The following is a 14,703-nucleotide window of genomic DNA, read 5'->3' as shown; positions in this document are numbered from 1 at the left end:
TCACCTGCCCGGAGCCCGGCCCCCCTGTTCAGCTATCCCTCGACCTTCTGCTGGGGTTAAAGGGGGCGGGGGCGAAAGGGAGGGGGGCACCCCCAGTTACACAAGTGGCCTCCTTCTCGAAGAGAATGAGTTCACCACCTCCCCAGAGGAGCCTCACCATCCATCCCCTCGGTGTAACTGATGAGACAAACCGCAAGGAAAAACTTCTGTAGCCCATATTTATGGTATTAATGAATAGTTAAAAAAAGATTTACACTTCTTATGATCAATATTCTGAGTTATTTCCCTCAAAGTATATAATTACAGTGTCTTCAGAGTTTTCATCATTGTTTGAGGTGGCAAAACCATTTGTAATTTTCATTAGCCAGTAAACATGTAATTAACATTCAGCACTGTGTTTAACTTAATTCCTGTTTAAGGCAAGGACAAGAAGCAGCCCAAGAGCGTTAGTTCCATTTGTTAATTCTGACATACATCTTACCATAACAGTTTCCTAAAATAAAAGATCCGTGTTTCCCCCATTATTCTTCTCTTAAAACAAAACAAAACAAAAATCCATTAGTTAAAACTGCAATAAACTCTGAGAGGCAACATAGTTTATTCTCATTTTTCGCTAGTTACTATATTCCTGCTTCCTTTATTCATTTTGGGAGGTGGATGGAGGGAGGGGGTGAATTAAGCATTCATTATCTGAAAACTCAGAGTGGGGAACCCCTCCCCCCCCAAAGAAATAGGTTCCGGCTTCAGGAAAGTTCTAGAAGCAGAACTGGGAAAGGGGGGGCATGAATGTGCAGGGGAGAGGGAAAAATCCCTTTGGGGGGGATAGTTAAAAGTAGAAAATGAGGATTTCAACGGACTCCTAGGAAAAATGTTGCCCTCCTGTTTCAAGTTCTATCTTTGATCCAGGGTGAGGGGAGCCTGTCTGCCAGTCTGTGAGGCTGCTGTTTTCCCCTCCTCTCCCACCTCTGGTTTTTTTTCCAACTTGCTTTAGGATTAGTCTCCATCCCTCTCGACCCCAAACAGTGGAATTTGGCTGTGCCTTGGGTCGTCTTTGCTCTGCACTATCGCCTATAGTTGTTGGCGGTTTTCTGCTGAGGCTGAGCCGTTAGCCCCAGCCTCCGACTAAACTCATTAAGTTGGGAGATTTTTTTCAATTGGACGGGTGTTTTTAAAGTCTCCTCTTTCCAGCCCCAAACAAGGTGTAACAACGCACTCTTCCTTCTAAGGAATGAGATGAGAGACAAGGATCACTCCAGACATCTCCTACCTACGGTTTGGGGTTTTTTTTCTTAAAGGCGAGGCTTGCATTCCTCAGCAGCTATGTACAAAGCTCCCTGAAACCTCGTCTCTCTAAAGTTACTGTGCAGGGCTTTCCAAGGCTGAGAGCGTCTGATACATGGGGAAGCACTTCCTTGAGGTGGAAGATCTTTCCCTTCACCTTTCCTCTTTTTCCCTGCAGGCTAGTGCCTACTTTTTATCAGTTTGCACAATCGCTTAGATAAACACCGAGGAGGAGATTCTCTTTAATTATCAAAGACACATCTTTTCAGGGGGCCAACAAAGCGGTTTATTTCACCCGCCAAACTAAAGGAGAGTTATTCCTGTTTAGAAGGAAGATGCAAGCGGTTTGGGACCTTGAACAAGGCAAATATGGTTTTGGTATGTTTACTTACAGTATTTTTTTTCTCTCTCTCTCTCCTTTCTCACTTTTCTCCTTGTGCTATGTGGGGTTGGGGATGACTTGGGGGTTTTTTAAAAAAATCGGATTGCTAACGTGTATGAAATGCCTAGGACTGTGGTTTAAGGGGTTCGGGGAAGGGGAGACAGTCAATTCAATGCATTGCCATATTTTATTACATGTGTGTGGTAGGAGAGGTGGTGGAGGGGGGAAGAGGGGGAATATACAATTGCAAAGCTGCCAAAATATGATTAAACCGAAGCGTAAAGACTGCGGTGCCTCCCATCTCCTCAAACTCATTTCCTTCGCTAGAGCAAACTAGAAGCCAGTCCTTATAAGCGTGTTTTTCCAAGCATCAGACGACTCGGTTTTCTAGCAAAGGAGCTGCTAGGCTCGCACTAAGTGTCAGAATTTACTGTTCGATTTGCCTCGGCGCTGCATTTTGCAACCTTGTGCCACTGACAGCCAGCCAGGCAGGGAGGGAAGACAGCGCTGCCCGGCGCCCTCGGCCGCGGCTCGGGGAGGCGAGCGTTCGGTTAAGCTAGGAGGAGAATCGCGAAGAGAAGGGTACTCACCATCGGGCGGGGTGGTGGAGCTGGCGTGCGAATTTCAGGCAAACGTTTACCTTTTTGCTGTCTATTGCAACCGCGTCGGGCTGACTTAAGCAATTCTGTGCTCTATCCAGAACGTTCAAGGAACGGTTCCTCATTTTTAAAAAGCCAGCGAGAGAGACGACAGAGACAGAGAAAGAAAAAGAGAGGAGGGGGTGAGGGGGACGCACATAAACCCAGTTCAGGAAGGGAAAAAAAAAAAAAAAATCATCACCTCTCCGCCAGGAATCGGGAAACGCAGAGGTAGCGAGATCTGAGTCCGGTCCAACCAAGTCAAAGCCAATTAATTTTAAATCCTGAAGAATTATTCAGATTAAAATGTACAGAAGTTTCATTCTGCTATGCCTACGTGAGCTCAAAGTCGTTTCCCTTTAAGAGCTCTTTTCTTTTAAAGTTGAATTTTAGGCAGCGAGGACTCTTACACTAGGGGGCAGACAGATACTGTACTAGCTCCAATCTTAAGCAATTTTTTCCCTCCCAGCATATGCTCTGATTTAGCACTGTAAATTTTTCAGAGGACCCAACTCTGACAGCCCCTGGTGATTTTCAAAGTACCACAAGCCAGTGGTTAAAAATTGCATTGACTTGGAAGTTCAGAGAGACACAATGGAAGCCCCTTTCCCTATTCATGGAGCTCCAGTGTGGTGGAAGAGAAAAACACACACGGACTAGATTGAGGGGAAGGAGGATTTCAATGAATCCTGGTGGACAGAACTGGTTTCTACTGAGTTCAGAGTTAAACTCACCATTTGCTGGGGTCTGTATTCATATTGTGATTTAATTTGTGGAGAATTACAGCCACTTTCTGCAAGAAAATCATATTCCTGGGTGGGTTTCCCCCCCACACACACACAGTTAAACAAATGTTTTTTCCACTTTCTCTGGCCAAATTAAAGCTTGCCATTCTTCTCATTAAAATAAATTTACATCTGCAATAAAAGACTGGGCTGGATTAAAAAAATAACAACATATTAATATTTATCTTTTAGCCTTAGAGCTGTTTTATTCAAAGAATATGAGCATCTCTGAAGAAGACATTTTAAAACCTGCTCCCCTCTTTTTCATTCTCAGTCTGCAATCTTCTCTCTCCTTCTATACAATAAAATTAACTGCAACTGATAGTCATTTTTTTCTTTTTGTTTTTTGGCTTTTTAATAGCACCCCCATAACTGAATGAGTCCTAAGATACAGAGTAAAACACCTCTGACTCTATAGCAGCCCTGAGGTCATATGCCTAGCAGACTCCAGAGCTGTTGAAGATGGTTGGGAAATCCTTCATTTAAAATCTGAGGCCATCAGAGCGTACTTCAAATACCAAAAATCTCAAAGTGGACGGGGGAACTCTTGCTCCTCAAAATTTTCCCACTGCATATTTGTAGAAGGTTATCTTGTCATAGAAGCGCCTGCACCCAAGAGGCGACTTTAGGGTTCCTCTGTAATCAATTATTCTTATCTTCTATTAAATTGAGATAAGGATGCCCATTAGATTTTCTATCTCAACCCCAGCCCTACCACATCTTTGCTGAGTTTGCCCCTAATCTACTGACATCTGTAGCATTAGGCAATTCCTCCTCGAATCATAGAGATTGAAAAGAAAAAGAAGAAAAAGACACAACCTTCTCTGAAATGATTTCTTTTCCATCCTTCTTGTCCTCTTTAGAAGAAAATTATATTGTATCTATAATCAACCTGAAATTTGCTGCCTGGCTTCCCTCTACGGCAATCTCATTACACACCAGGTTCATGATAGTTCAGTGTTCACTGTAGGTTTAAAAAAAAAAAAAAAACTTCCAAATAATCCCAGCACCTGCAGCTTTAGTGAAATATCTGATTTCAGCGGAGAAAGGGTGAGGGTTAAGAAGGTTTCAAGAATGAAGCAAGGAGGATCTTTCCTGCCCTAAAACCAAGCCCCTCTCTGCCTACATCTTCCTGTAGTTCTTACCTTCTATTCTGCCCGTGTTTGTAAAGGGTATTGAATACAAAGTACAATCTACACATGTCAATTATTTGTACAATTTATTTTTTAAAATTCTTCATTGCCTCGATTTCTAAAACTATCAAGGATGCTTTCCTGTGGTCATTAATTTACTCTTTATGTGTGTTCATGCTTCCTGAGGCTCACCATGCTTCGTGTAAAATATCTTGTTCATAAACCTGGTTGGATTACCAGTCCATAGATTTCTCTTGGTGCAAAGAGTGTACGATGGAGTCGCAATTTTGTTCTATAAATGTTGAATAGTCATGATCCACTAGCTGGTCAAAAGCGAACAGAAAGATTACTGTGTTGGAATATAATGTGTTCTGGGGGACAATTCTAGATGTTTGATGTTTAAAACCAAATGCTCCAAAATTCAGAGATACAACCGGCTTGATGATTTTTAGCACATTGAGCAGAATGGCACAGGCAATGAAGTTGTTCTCATTGCAGCGAATCTCTTGAGGTAGAATATGGTTTGTGCAGTGATTCCTGTGAATTGTACTTGGTATTATTGCCAATTTGGGGCAGAATCTCTGTGTGTGTTTTAATGACTGTATGAATGCTTAAAAGGAACTTGAGGAACAATGAAGTCCTACTCAACTGTTCTATGACCTAGGAGCATAGTCGCTGAAGTCTTTGTCTGTGTACATTGACAAATGTGCATCTGATACATGTGCGCTTACATGTGTGTACAGAGGGTACGCACAGGGGACGCTGGAGGCTGCGTCCACTTGTCCATCAGCCGGCAGAAAGGTCTTTTCACCTCTCCCCACGACTGGGTGTGTGGCAGGACGCTCGCTGGCTTGGGAGTTAGCTGAAACTAACGAGAGAGAATAAAGTTGAACAAAATTGATTTTAATTGCGTCATGACAATGAGATGAAGTCTACTTCGGCTTCTCAGCATCTGAGATGCTTTATTTGAGCAATTAAAATGTCAGGCCACATACCTGTGAAATGTTAACCCTACATGGACAAAAAAAAAAAGAACCACTGAACGGCTTTTTTTCTTTAAAAAAGAAAGAAAGGGAAAAAAACACCAAACCAAGCAAGTGATCAGACTTGAGTAAGGGAAGGGTCTACCATGCACCCGGATTTGACCAATTGGTTCATTTGGAAAATGCCTGCCAGCTGGGCTCTAGGTACCTTCCCATCCTCACCCACTACCCCTCTGCAAAGAAACCGGGCAACTTTTCTCTTTCTCTGGCACCGCGGGCACCAAGACGCGCCGGGAGTCCCGGGTGGTGCGCGAGCTGCGGAACCGGTGGCATTGCCAAGTTGTGAGAATCGAAGTCCCCGATTCCATCCAAAGCCTCTCGCGGAGCCTTTAAGAGGCGTCGTTCCGTGCGCGCCGCGCTCCTCTCCCCGCCGGGGCGGAAACCTCGGGTGCGGGGTGCGCAGAGCGCGGTGGCCGCGCGCCAGGGGACGGCGTGGGCCCATCCCCCGCCTGCCTGCGGCGGGGGCACCGCCACCCCCGCCCCGCCTCCCCCTCGCCCCGCGCCCCCGCCCCCCGCGCGCCCCGCGCCCCGGCCGCCACGCCGCTCGCACTAGGACCGGGCTGCGCCCGCGGCCGCCATGGCGGGGCCGCCGCGCTCCGGCCAATGACGGCGAGGGGGCGGCGCGCGCGCGCCTGGCCAGGCCAACCCCGGCGGCTGCCTTATAAGGCGCGCCGTCGCCATGGCAACGTGCGCTAAGTTGCAGCAGTCGTGTCAAAGTTCACTATATAGAGAGCTCAGTGAGCTGATCGCGGAGAAGCCACTTCTGCCAGCCCCGGCGCCTATAAATCGCATTCCCTCCCGCGCCCCCCTTTTTAGCATATTTGATCACTTTGATTCTCTGTTCTTTTCTCTCCGCGGTGTGTGTGTGCGTGCGCGCGTGTGTGTTTTCTCGTCCTCCTCCTCCTCTCCCCGAGTTGCCTTCTTTCTCCGGGTGCCGTGCTGCCTTTTTTCCCCTCTTTCATTCTTTCTCTCCGTCTTTTTCTCCCCCCTCTGCGCACGAAGGATGTGCTTCTAGGTGGTGATCTGCCCTCCTCTCTCTCTTTTATCATTTCTCCCCTGCCGCCGGCGAGTTGACTCTTTCCCTATGTGTGTGAGGCGGCTCCGGCGGCAGCAGCAGCGGCTCCGGCGGCGGCAGCAGCGGCAGCAGCGGCAGAGGCTTCAGCGGCGGCGGCGGCGCTAGACGCGGCGGCTCCGGGCCCGACCCGGCGGCTTCGGCGGCGGCGGCGGCTTCGGCTCCGGCTCCAGCGGCGGCGGCGGCCCAGGCGGCCCGCAGGGAGCAGCGAGCGGCCTCTATCCGGCGAAAGCGGGCGGCGGCGGCCGGAGCGAGCGAGGCGCGCGCCGGGGCGCCCGGGGCAGGCGGCGGCGGCGGCCCAGCGCCAGGACGACGCCGCGCAGCGCCCGACGCGGACCACTTTCATGCTGATTCCCCCGGACCCGGGCAGCGCTCCGGCCACTCCGCGGGCCGCTGGCCTCCGCCCCGGCCTGCCTGGCTCTCTGGGCGCGCCCGAGACCGGCGCCTCTGCTCTCCGAGTCCTCCCGATTTCGATGGCTTTCCTGAATGGCTGACTGTGGGCTGCCCTGGACTTGGCCCCCGGACAGTCGCCTCTCCTCCTCCTTCTCCTCTTCCAACTCCTCGGCTACACACCAGCTCTGAGAGCGAGAGAGTGAACGAGAGAGGGAGGGAGAGAGTGAGCGAGGAAGATCTTTGGAGAGATTTTTTTTTTTTTTTTTTTGCCTCCTACTTCTGTCTTGAAGCCAGACAATCGACTTGCAGCTCTCCCTCCCCTCCCAATCTCTCTCTCTCTCTCTCTCTCTCTCTCTCTCTCTCTCTCTCTCTCCACACGTTCTGCTCCCACTTGCTCTCCCCCGGCCCCATCCCCTCGCCTCCCCTCCCCGACGGAAAGCCCCCCGAAAGCAACAGAGCTGAGCTGAGAGAAACAAACAAAACAAACACACCGGGCCAGACGAGCAATCGACAAAACTTTGCAAAAGCAGAAACAAAAAAGGAAAAACTAACCAACCTCAACCAACCAGCCCCCCCGAGCCACCCGGGGCGCCCTCCCGCGCCCTCTCGCACCCTTTGCACACACAAAAGGCGGCGCGCCGGAGCCCGAGACCCGGGAGCCCGCTGCCGCCTGCAGCCAGGGGAGCAGGAAGTCCGGACGCGGCCCCCATAGATATGGCAATGGTAGTCAGCACGTGGCGCGACCCCCAGGACGAGGTGCCCGGTTCTCAGGGCAGCCAGGCCTCGCAGGCGCCGCCCGTGCCCGGCCCGCCGCCTGGCGCCCCGCACACGCCACAGACGCCCGGCCAAGGGGGCCCGGCCAGCACGCCGGCCCAGACGGCAGCCGGCGGCCAGGGCGGCCCTGGCGGGCCGGGCGGCGACAAACAGCAGCAGCAGCAGCACATCGAGTGCGTGGTTTGCGGGGACAAGTCGAGCGGCAAGCACTACGGCCAGTTCACGTGCGAAGGCTGCAAGAGCTTCTTCAAGCGCAGCGTGCGGAGGAACCTGAGCTACACGTGCCGCGCCAACCGGAACTGTCCCATCGACCAGCACCACCGCAACCAGTGTCAGTACTGCCGCCTCAAAAAGTGCCTCAAAGTGGGCATGAGACGGGAAGGTATCGGCCTCTCATTTCTCCTCCCCTCGCCCGGGGTCCCGGGGCCCTGGGTGCGTTTGGCTAGCCTGCTCGGGGTAAGGACACAGACGCCCCAAGCTCTTCTCTTCGTATTGCAGCTGAAAGGGGGTTTTTATACTAGAAGCAAGTTCTACAGTGGAACCCAGACCCCCCCCCCCCCCAAATCCGCATGCTTTGGCCGACTGATTTCCTCAACTCTCTCTTCGGGCTGTTTTCATTTCCTTTGCATTGATGGCCAGTTCATTCGAGTTCGCCTTTCTGCAAGGGATGGGGAGGTGGTGTGGTGGTGGTGTTTTAAAGCCTGGTTTACTTCTCTTTCCTCTCCGTTTCTCTCTCTCTCTCTCCTTGTTTTCCCTGCATGTTCAACATATGTCCCTCCTCCCCACCCCTCTCTCCAGCCCCCACCCTCTCAAAAAAAAAATCAACCTGAGATTGTACTTTTTGTACAGGAGGTTCAAATTACAAATGGCAATTTTATGCACTTCGCCGTATTAACGCTGCCGCCCGGGCAGCGCTCATGTGACCCTCCGTGGATTAACATTCGGCTAAAAAAAAAAAAAACCCTCTGTTTTCTTTTTTCCTTTCACTTTTGAAAGGAGGAGAGCGCGATAGGGAGTAGGAGCAGGGTGGGCGAGGGGCCTGGGGCGGCTGCTTTCGCTCTGCGCGAGTTGGGTCTTTGTGATATGAAATTCGCCGAGCGCCGCGAGCCCTGCTCGGCCAATGGCGCGCTCAGCGCCGGGCGCGGGCTCCGGGTTGCGGCGAGCGAACGCCCGGGTTTCTTTGTGTTTCTGCGAGAGCGACTCTCCCCGTCCGGCGTCAGATAACCGCTCGTGCCTGAGCCTGGCCGGCCCTCCCCGGCCCTCTCGGGCGGCGCCGCCGCCGGCCGCCGGCTCCCCGCCTCTCGCCCGGCTTCCTCTCGCCTCGGCCGGCCTGTCTCTCCGCCCTCTCTCTTCCTGCGAGCACAACGAGTCGGCTGCCGCCAGACCTTGGCTCTCGGCTCGGCTCTCGCCAGGGGTGGCCCGCGGGGCCGGGACTGCGGGCTTGGGGGTCGGGGGGGCGGGTGGAGAGCGGTGCTGGGGTGGCCACAGGCCGTCCCGGGTGAAGCTCCTCGGTGTCTTTTGCAAAAGCGTCTCCCCCTCCCCCCCCCGCCTCGCCCCCCCACCCCGCGCTCCCTCTCCTCCAATCAATAAAAATATATATATATATATATATATCAGCCGTTCAGCAGTAAAAGAAGAAAGATACCCCCCACAATGCTCCATCCCTCCCACCGTGCCGGGGACCCCGAGGCAAAGTGGTCCATGCTGGGTGCTCGGCCTCCCGGCCCGGAGCGGGCCTCCGAGGCCAGTGGTCCGCCCTGATCGCCGGAGCTGGCCTGGGTGGTGGTCGGAGGAGAGGGCGGCCGGCGGCGCCCCTCGGGTCGGTGGCCCTGGCGCGCGGGTGAGAGAGGGACAGGCCTGCGGGTTCCTGCGCCGCGCGGAGTCGGGGTCGGGGGTTTTGGGGGGTGGGGGGCGGGCTTGGGGCCGACCCTGCCGGGGGAGCAGGGGGAACGAGGCTGGGCATTAACGGCGGAGTGTCTCCTTTCCTCCCCGCAGCCGTGCAGAGGGGCAGGATGCCGCCCACCCAGCCGAGCCACGGGCAGTTCGCGCTGACCAACGGGGACCCCCTCAACTGCCACTCCTACCTGTCCGGATATATTTCTCTGCTGCTGCGCGCGGAGCCCTACCCCACGTCGCGCTTCGGCAGCCAGTGCATGCAGCCCAATAACATCATGGGCATCGAGAACATTTGCGAACTGGCCGCGCGGATGCTGTTCAGCGCCGTCGAGTGGGCCCGGAACATCCCCTTCTTCCCCGACCTGCAGATCACCGACCAGGTGGCCCTGCTCCGCCTCACCTGGAGCGAGCTGTTCGTTCTGAACGCGGCCCAGTGCTCCATGCCCCTCCACGTCGCCCCGCTCCTGGCCGCCGCCGGCCTCCACGCCTCGCCCATGTCCGCCGACCGGGTGGTCGCCTTTATGGACCACATACGGATCTTCCAAGAGCAAGTGGAAAAGCTAAAAGCGCTGCACGTCGACTCCGCCGAGTACAGCTGCCTCAAGGCCATAGTCCTGTTCACCTCAGGTAGGAAGGAGCCCTGCTCCCTCGTGCCTCCGGGCTCCTAGCTCAGAGTTAGGGCCTAGAACTCTTGGGAGCCCCCAGAGCCGGTCCAGGCCACACTGTCGAGGGAAACTTGGAATGGGAACTCTGCCTAGTGGTGGGGCCCCGGCAGGCCTGTCCTGGGGAGAGGAGAGGAAGGCTGGGCCACGGGAAGAATGCTTCAGACTGTTGACTCTCTCAAAATGGGCCATGGGGAAGCCTTGCAGGCCTGGTGCCCGTCCACCAGACTAGGATGCACGCTCCTGTTCCCTCCCTCACCTCAGGCACTCTGGGCCAGCCGAGCGGGAATCTTTTCCACCCCCATGGCTCTCTCCGTCACCCGGGCTGAGCCTCCGGGAGATGCCTGTAGGCACTGGAACAGTCCTGGTATCAGGCCCCCAGGGGAAGGTTTGCCCCTGGCGGCAGGGGGAAAAGTTTGCCTGCTAACTCAGTGCGAGTTGGAGCTCCAGGCCTGGCCAACCTGACGGCAGCAATTTTCAAAAGCATATTTCTTATTAAAACAATGCAGACTGTCCAGAGAGGGGAAAGAGCTGTCAGGAAGGGGCAGGAGGAAGAAAGGGCCCATCATCACTCTTCAGGATGTCTGCAGGGGGTTCAAGACTCAGGCCTGTCACTTCCCCTGCCCAGGCAAACACTTAAGGCAATTGTTAAACACCCCAAAGTGTGTGCAACCTGGGCTGGATATGAGTGTTGCCAGAGATATAAAACCATTAGTGACTGCATTATGAAATCTAATTAGTTTGCAGGTAGTTTAACCTGAGTGAGTAATAGATCTAATATTAATTAACTCTGGAGGTCAAATGATCATGGAAGGTGTCTGGCTTACCACTTTGGGCCACACCTGAGCCTTTTGGCTGGCCCCCCAGGCTGAGCTCAGCAGAGCCCAGGTGGGTGGAAATCACCCCTTCCACATGCTTGTTCCGAGTTGTCAGCTGACCCCCTTTGTCATGGCTGAGAGAGGAAGGGGGCTCCCAGTTGAAGATAACAAAATTTGGACCAGGGTAGGGCTTGGAACCTTGTCACCCACTGCAGGTTTTGCAGCTTGTAATCAGGACACCAGGAGAGCTGAGGAGTTCCTGTAGCAGACAAAAAGATCCACAGTCTCTTCCTTATTGTTCCAAGGAAATCTGGGGACCCAAGTCTTGGGCTGAGTCGGTTTTAGGTTCTGAGTCCTTAACCCACTTCCTTATATATATTGCTGCTTTTTGCATAAAATCCACCCCCTTCACCGCCACCCCCAAATTCTGCCTTTGAAAGTCCTTAGGTAATCAATTAAAGGGCAGTGTCTGGGCAAGGAAGGGCTCTATGCAGAGGCTTGGATCTGGATTATTTTTCTCGGGGGACCTGTCACAACTAGAATGGTTGCCTGATGCAAATGTACAGACAGGATCGTCCCATAACCCAGAGTCACCTTCAACCCTTCCTGCAACCCAACACCCAGCCCATGTTCCCAGACCATCCAGGCGGTGGTTCCTTTCTTGAGCTCATTGTTAGCTCTTAGACTTACCTTAGTCTTCCAAGGAAAGAAATGCCTGATACTCTTGTAACAGTTTAATTTATTAGTGTTTGTAAAATGTAGAGGCCTGTGTGGAGAATGCAGATCGCCTCACAAAGAGATAAAGGTCCCTGTTATCTGATTCTGAGAGAGACAGTGCGCTTGTGGAGAGAAGGAGTCCAATGCAAACAGATCTTTTAATTTCTGATCACAGATACCTATGCATTCTGTAAACATGCAGAGCCCTAGAGCCACACATGAGGAGGTTGTATGTGTGTTCTGGTTCTTGGGGTGGACGCAGTGGCGGCTTTTTTTGAATATCTACTTTAAGGATTGACAATATGCATGTGTTAGCCCCAGTCTTGCCTGAGGAGCCCCCAAAGGTCAGGTCACAACCTGCACCGCCTTCACTGAGAAGCCTCTCATTTCAAAGGCACTTATTGTATTTTCACATATCCGAAAAAGAAACGTGTTTTCCTGAAGATAACGGGGAGGGGGTTTCTTCTCGGAGGGACCTGGGTTTACAAAAAAAAAAAATCAGGGGGGTGGGTAGGAGAAAAAGGGAGAGAGAAGAAAAGGAGGGAAAAGAAACAGCTCAAATGAACAGAGAGATCACAGTTTGCATGGCTGCCCTTCAATAGGCTAAACTGACAAGATCAGTTTTAAAGGGCCACTTAAATCAGTTTCAAAGACTGGAGAAAAATGAGTCGCCCTCTTTGGGGAGAATCTGAGGCTGGGTCGTGGGCGCCATTACCGGGGCTGGGCCAGGTTGTTGCCCACCCCCCCCCCCACTATATAATTATAAGCCAAACTATTATTTACAGAGGAGAAGGGGTGGAGCACTGGTAGTTTTGGTTTCATCTGTTTGTCAGTCTGTTTACTGACCTGAGCTAGATTCACCCAGTGCACTTTGCTTGGGCCTCCCGGTCACCAAGCCTGAGGACTGGGACATAGAAAGCCTGCAGTACGCTGAGTTGTGTTCTGTTTTAAGGCTAATATCCCAGGACCGTCGCACACGGTGCCCCCCTCCCCAGCCCCCAAGTTTTCAGTCCGTAGGCATTTGCTCCAGCTCCGGTTGGGGCAGTTTGACAGAGCACTGTACACACACTTCATGTGACCCATTTCAAACCTCTTAATCTGATGACTGAATTCTTCGTCGTCTTCTTTTTTTTTTTAAACTTTCTTCCAGATGCCTGTGGTCTCTCTGATGTAGCCCATGTGGAAAGCTTGCAGGAAAAGTCCCAGTGTGCTTTGGAAGAATACGTTAGGAGCCAGTACCCCAACCAACCAACACGATTCGGAAAGCTTTTGCTTCGCCTCCCTTCCCTCCGCACGGTCTCCTCCTCAGTCATAGAGCAATTGTTTTTCGTCCGTTTGGTAGGTAAAACCCCCATCGAAACCCTCATCCGGGATATGTTACTGTCTGGCAGCAGTTTTAACTGGCCGTATATGGCAATTCAATAAATAAATCAATCAAAATAAGAAGGGGGAGTGAAACAGAGAGAAAGAAAAGGCAAAAGACTGGTTTGTTTGCTTAAATTCCTTCTGTTAAGAAAGGATATAAAAGGATGTTACAAGTTTGCTAAAAGAAGAGAGGGGAAGAATTTAATGGACTGTGAATTTCCAAAAAAAAAAAGACTGTCGAATGAACTTTTACAGAATGCATTAAAAAAAAAAAAACTCCTGTGTCGGTCAGAACAACTTGCTACTTATCATTTTTGTATAAAAAGGAAATTAGTCTTTTTTCTTTTTTTGGTAAATTTTGGAAAAATATTGCTAAAAGTGCATTTAAGGAGATTGGGAGAAAATTAGCAGAATGGAGAAAGTAAGTCTTTTTTTTTTTTTTTCCAAATTATTAATTGTCCTGTGTGTATGTACCTCTAGCTGTTCTTTTTTGTACTTTTCTGGTTCCAAACCAGTTTATTCTGTGGTTCTATAATAAGTTTTGATATAATCTTGGCTTCTTAAAAACTGTGTATCCTTAAAATATATGTTCTGCAAGAATTAAAACTGAGTCCATGAAAATATCATAGGAAGACATAAAACTTTAAAAGGCAACTCAAAGATGATGGAAACGCACTTACAAGTGGTGACCAAAAATTTTAGATGAAGTTGAGCACTCTTAATTTGAGAACTGGAGGAACCACATACAACACTTAAAAACTTCCCCTACCCTGACCCACCCCCCACAAAAGACACCATGACAAACCTAGCTTTTTAAAAATATTTTAAGAAAGAGAATGAACTGTGGAATTTATTGGCAGCCAAGGAATGTGTCCAAGACACATGCTGAGGTTTTGAATAAAAAGTGAACTTTTGTAATTTGAATTGGGTCCCGCTTAGTTCTTGAATTGTTATGAAAATCCTATATCTGTTTGTATATTTGCAAACCCTTTGTATTATAATTGTTGATATTTTCCCTTTTTAAAAAATACCATTGAAATCAGCATGACAAAATAACACTGTTGGCACTTATAGGTAACGTGATTGATTCAGTATCTTAGAGTTTACAGTTTGTGTTTTAAAAAAAAAACTGAAGGTTTTTTTTTTTTAAGTGCAACATTTCTGTATACTGTAAAAGTTATAATAACTGAACTGTTTGGTCGAGTCTTTGTGTGTTATATTCCAAGGAAATTGAAAGTATTCAGAAATTAAAATATTATTTGATATCTGAAACCTGTTTGGCTGTCCCCACTGTCTTTCCATCGAGAAGCCCCTGTGAGCTAGCTCTCTCTGAGCTGGGCCAGGGGTTCGCTCTATTTGTTCACTTCCCTCAGCCAGTTTGTTCAAAGGTAGACTAGTGTATTTGCCTGTTTAATTTGGGTGTGATGGGGTGGGGGGAGCTGAAGTTAATGGTTTATCTATGGTTTAGGAAGTGCCATACTGATATAGTAAACCACCCCCATTCACCTAATCCTTCTTTTAATTAAAAATGGATTTTCCAGGAAAAAAAAAAAAGGCCCTTATATTTGTCACACTTAAGTGCCTGCTTAGGGAAGGTATTGTGAAAAGTATTAGAAATCTTGAGATCAGTATCTATTTTATGATCAGGAAAAAATACTGTTTTGTACATTTCTGACAGTTATGCAGAAGATGGTTCAAGCAAGCTAATCCAGCCTTGTCAATAGAAGGCAGTTGTTTGCAATGA

General features: G+C 50.4%; 1 protein-coding gene and 1 long non-coding RNA gene across 5 annotated transcripts in view; one reads left to right on the top strand and one right to left on the bottom strand.

The window, feature by feature from the left end:
- LOC139038736 (uncharacterized) overlaps positions 1-2,794 on the bottom strand; it is a 78,424-nt gene extending 75,630 nt beyond the window's left edge. Inside the window, exon 1 of one of the 2 annotated variants that reach the window (XR_011491882.1) lies at positions 2,254-2,794. This is a non-coding gene — a long non-coding RNA (uncharacterized lncRNA). The remainder of the gene's footprint in view (positions 1-2,253) is intronic. The other variant, XR_011491881.1, reaches the window with a different exon arrangement.
- On the top strand, positions 881-14,231 carry NR2F2 (nuclear receptor subfamily 2 group F member 2). Of its 3 annotated transcripts, none has more exons than XM_070478179.1 (3): positions 881-1,659; positions 9,497-10,024; positions 12,745-14,231. In XM_070478179.1, exons 1-3 carry the CDS (start codon positions 1,617-1,619, stop codon positions 13,017-13,019), a joined length of 846 nt encoding a protein of 281 aa, XP_070334280.1. In that variant the 5' UTR covers positions 881-1,616; the 3' UTR covers positions 13,020-14,231. The 3 variants fall into 3 exon arrangements, with proteins under 3 accessions (XP_070334280.1, XP_020768440.1, XP_070334281.1); XM_020912781.2 differs by lacking the exon at positions 881-1,659 and adding an exon at positions 7,442-7,883; XM_070478180.1 differs by lacking the exon at positions 881-1,659 and adding an exon at positions 9,083-9,341.
- The last annotated feature ends 472 nt before the right edge of the window (positions 14,232-14,703 follow it).

This window comes from Odocoileus virginianus, chromosome 16, assembly GCF_023699985.2.
Source record: "Odocoileus virginianus isolate 20LAN1187 ecotype Illinois chromosome 16, Ovbor_1.2, whole genome shotgun sequence".
NCBI lineage: Eukaryota > Metazoa > Chordata > Mammalia > Artiodactyla > Cervidae > Odocoileus > Odocoileus virginianus.
The sequence above is the reverse complement of the archived record's forward strand: the minus strand, read 5'-3'. Positions and strand labels throughout refer to the sequence as shown.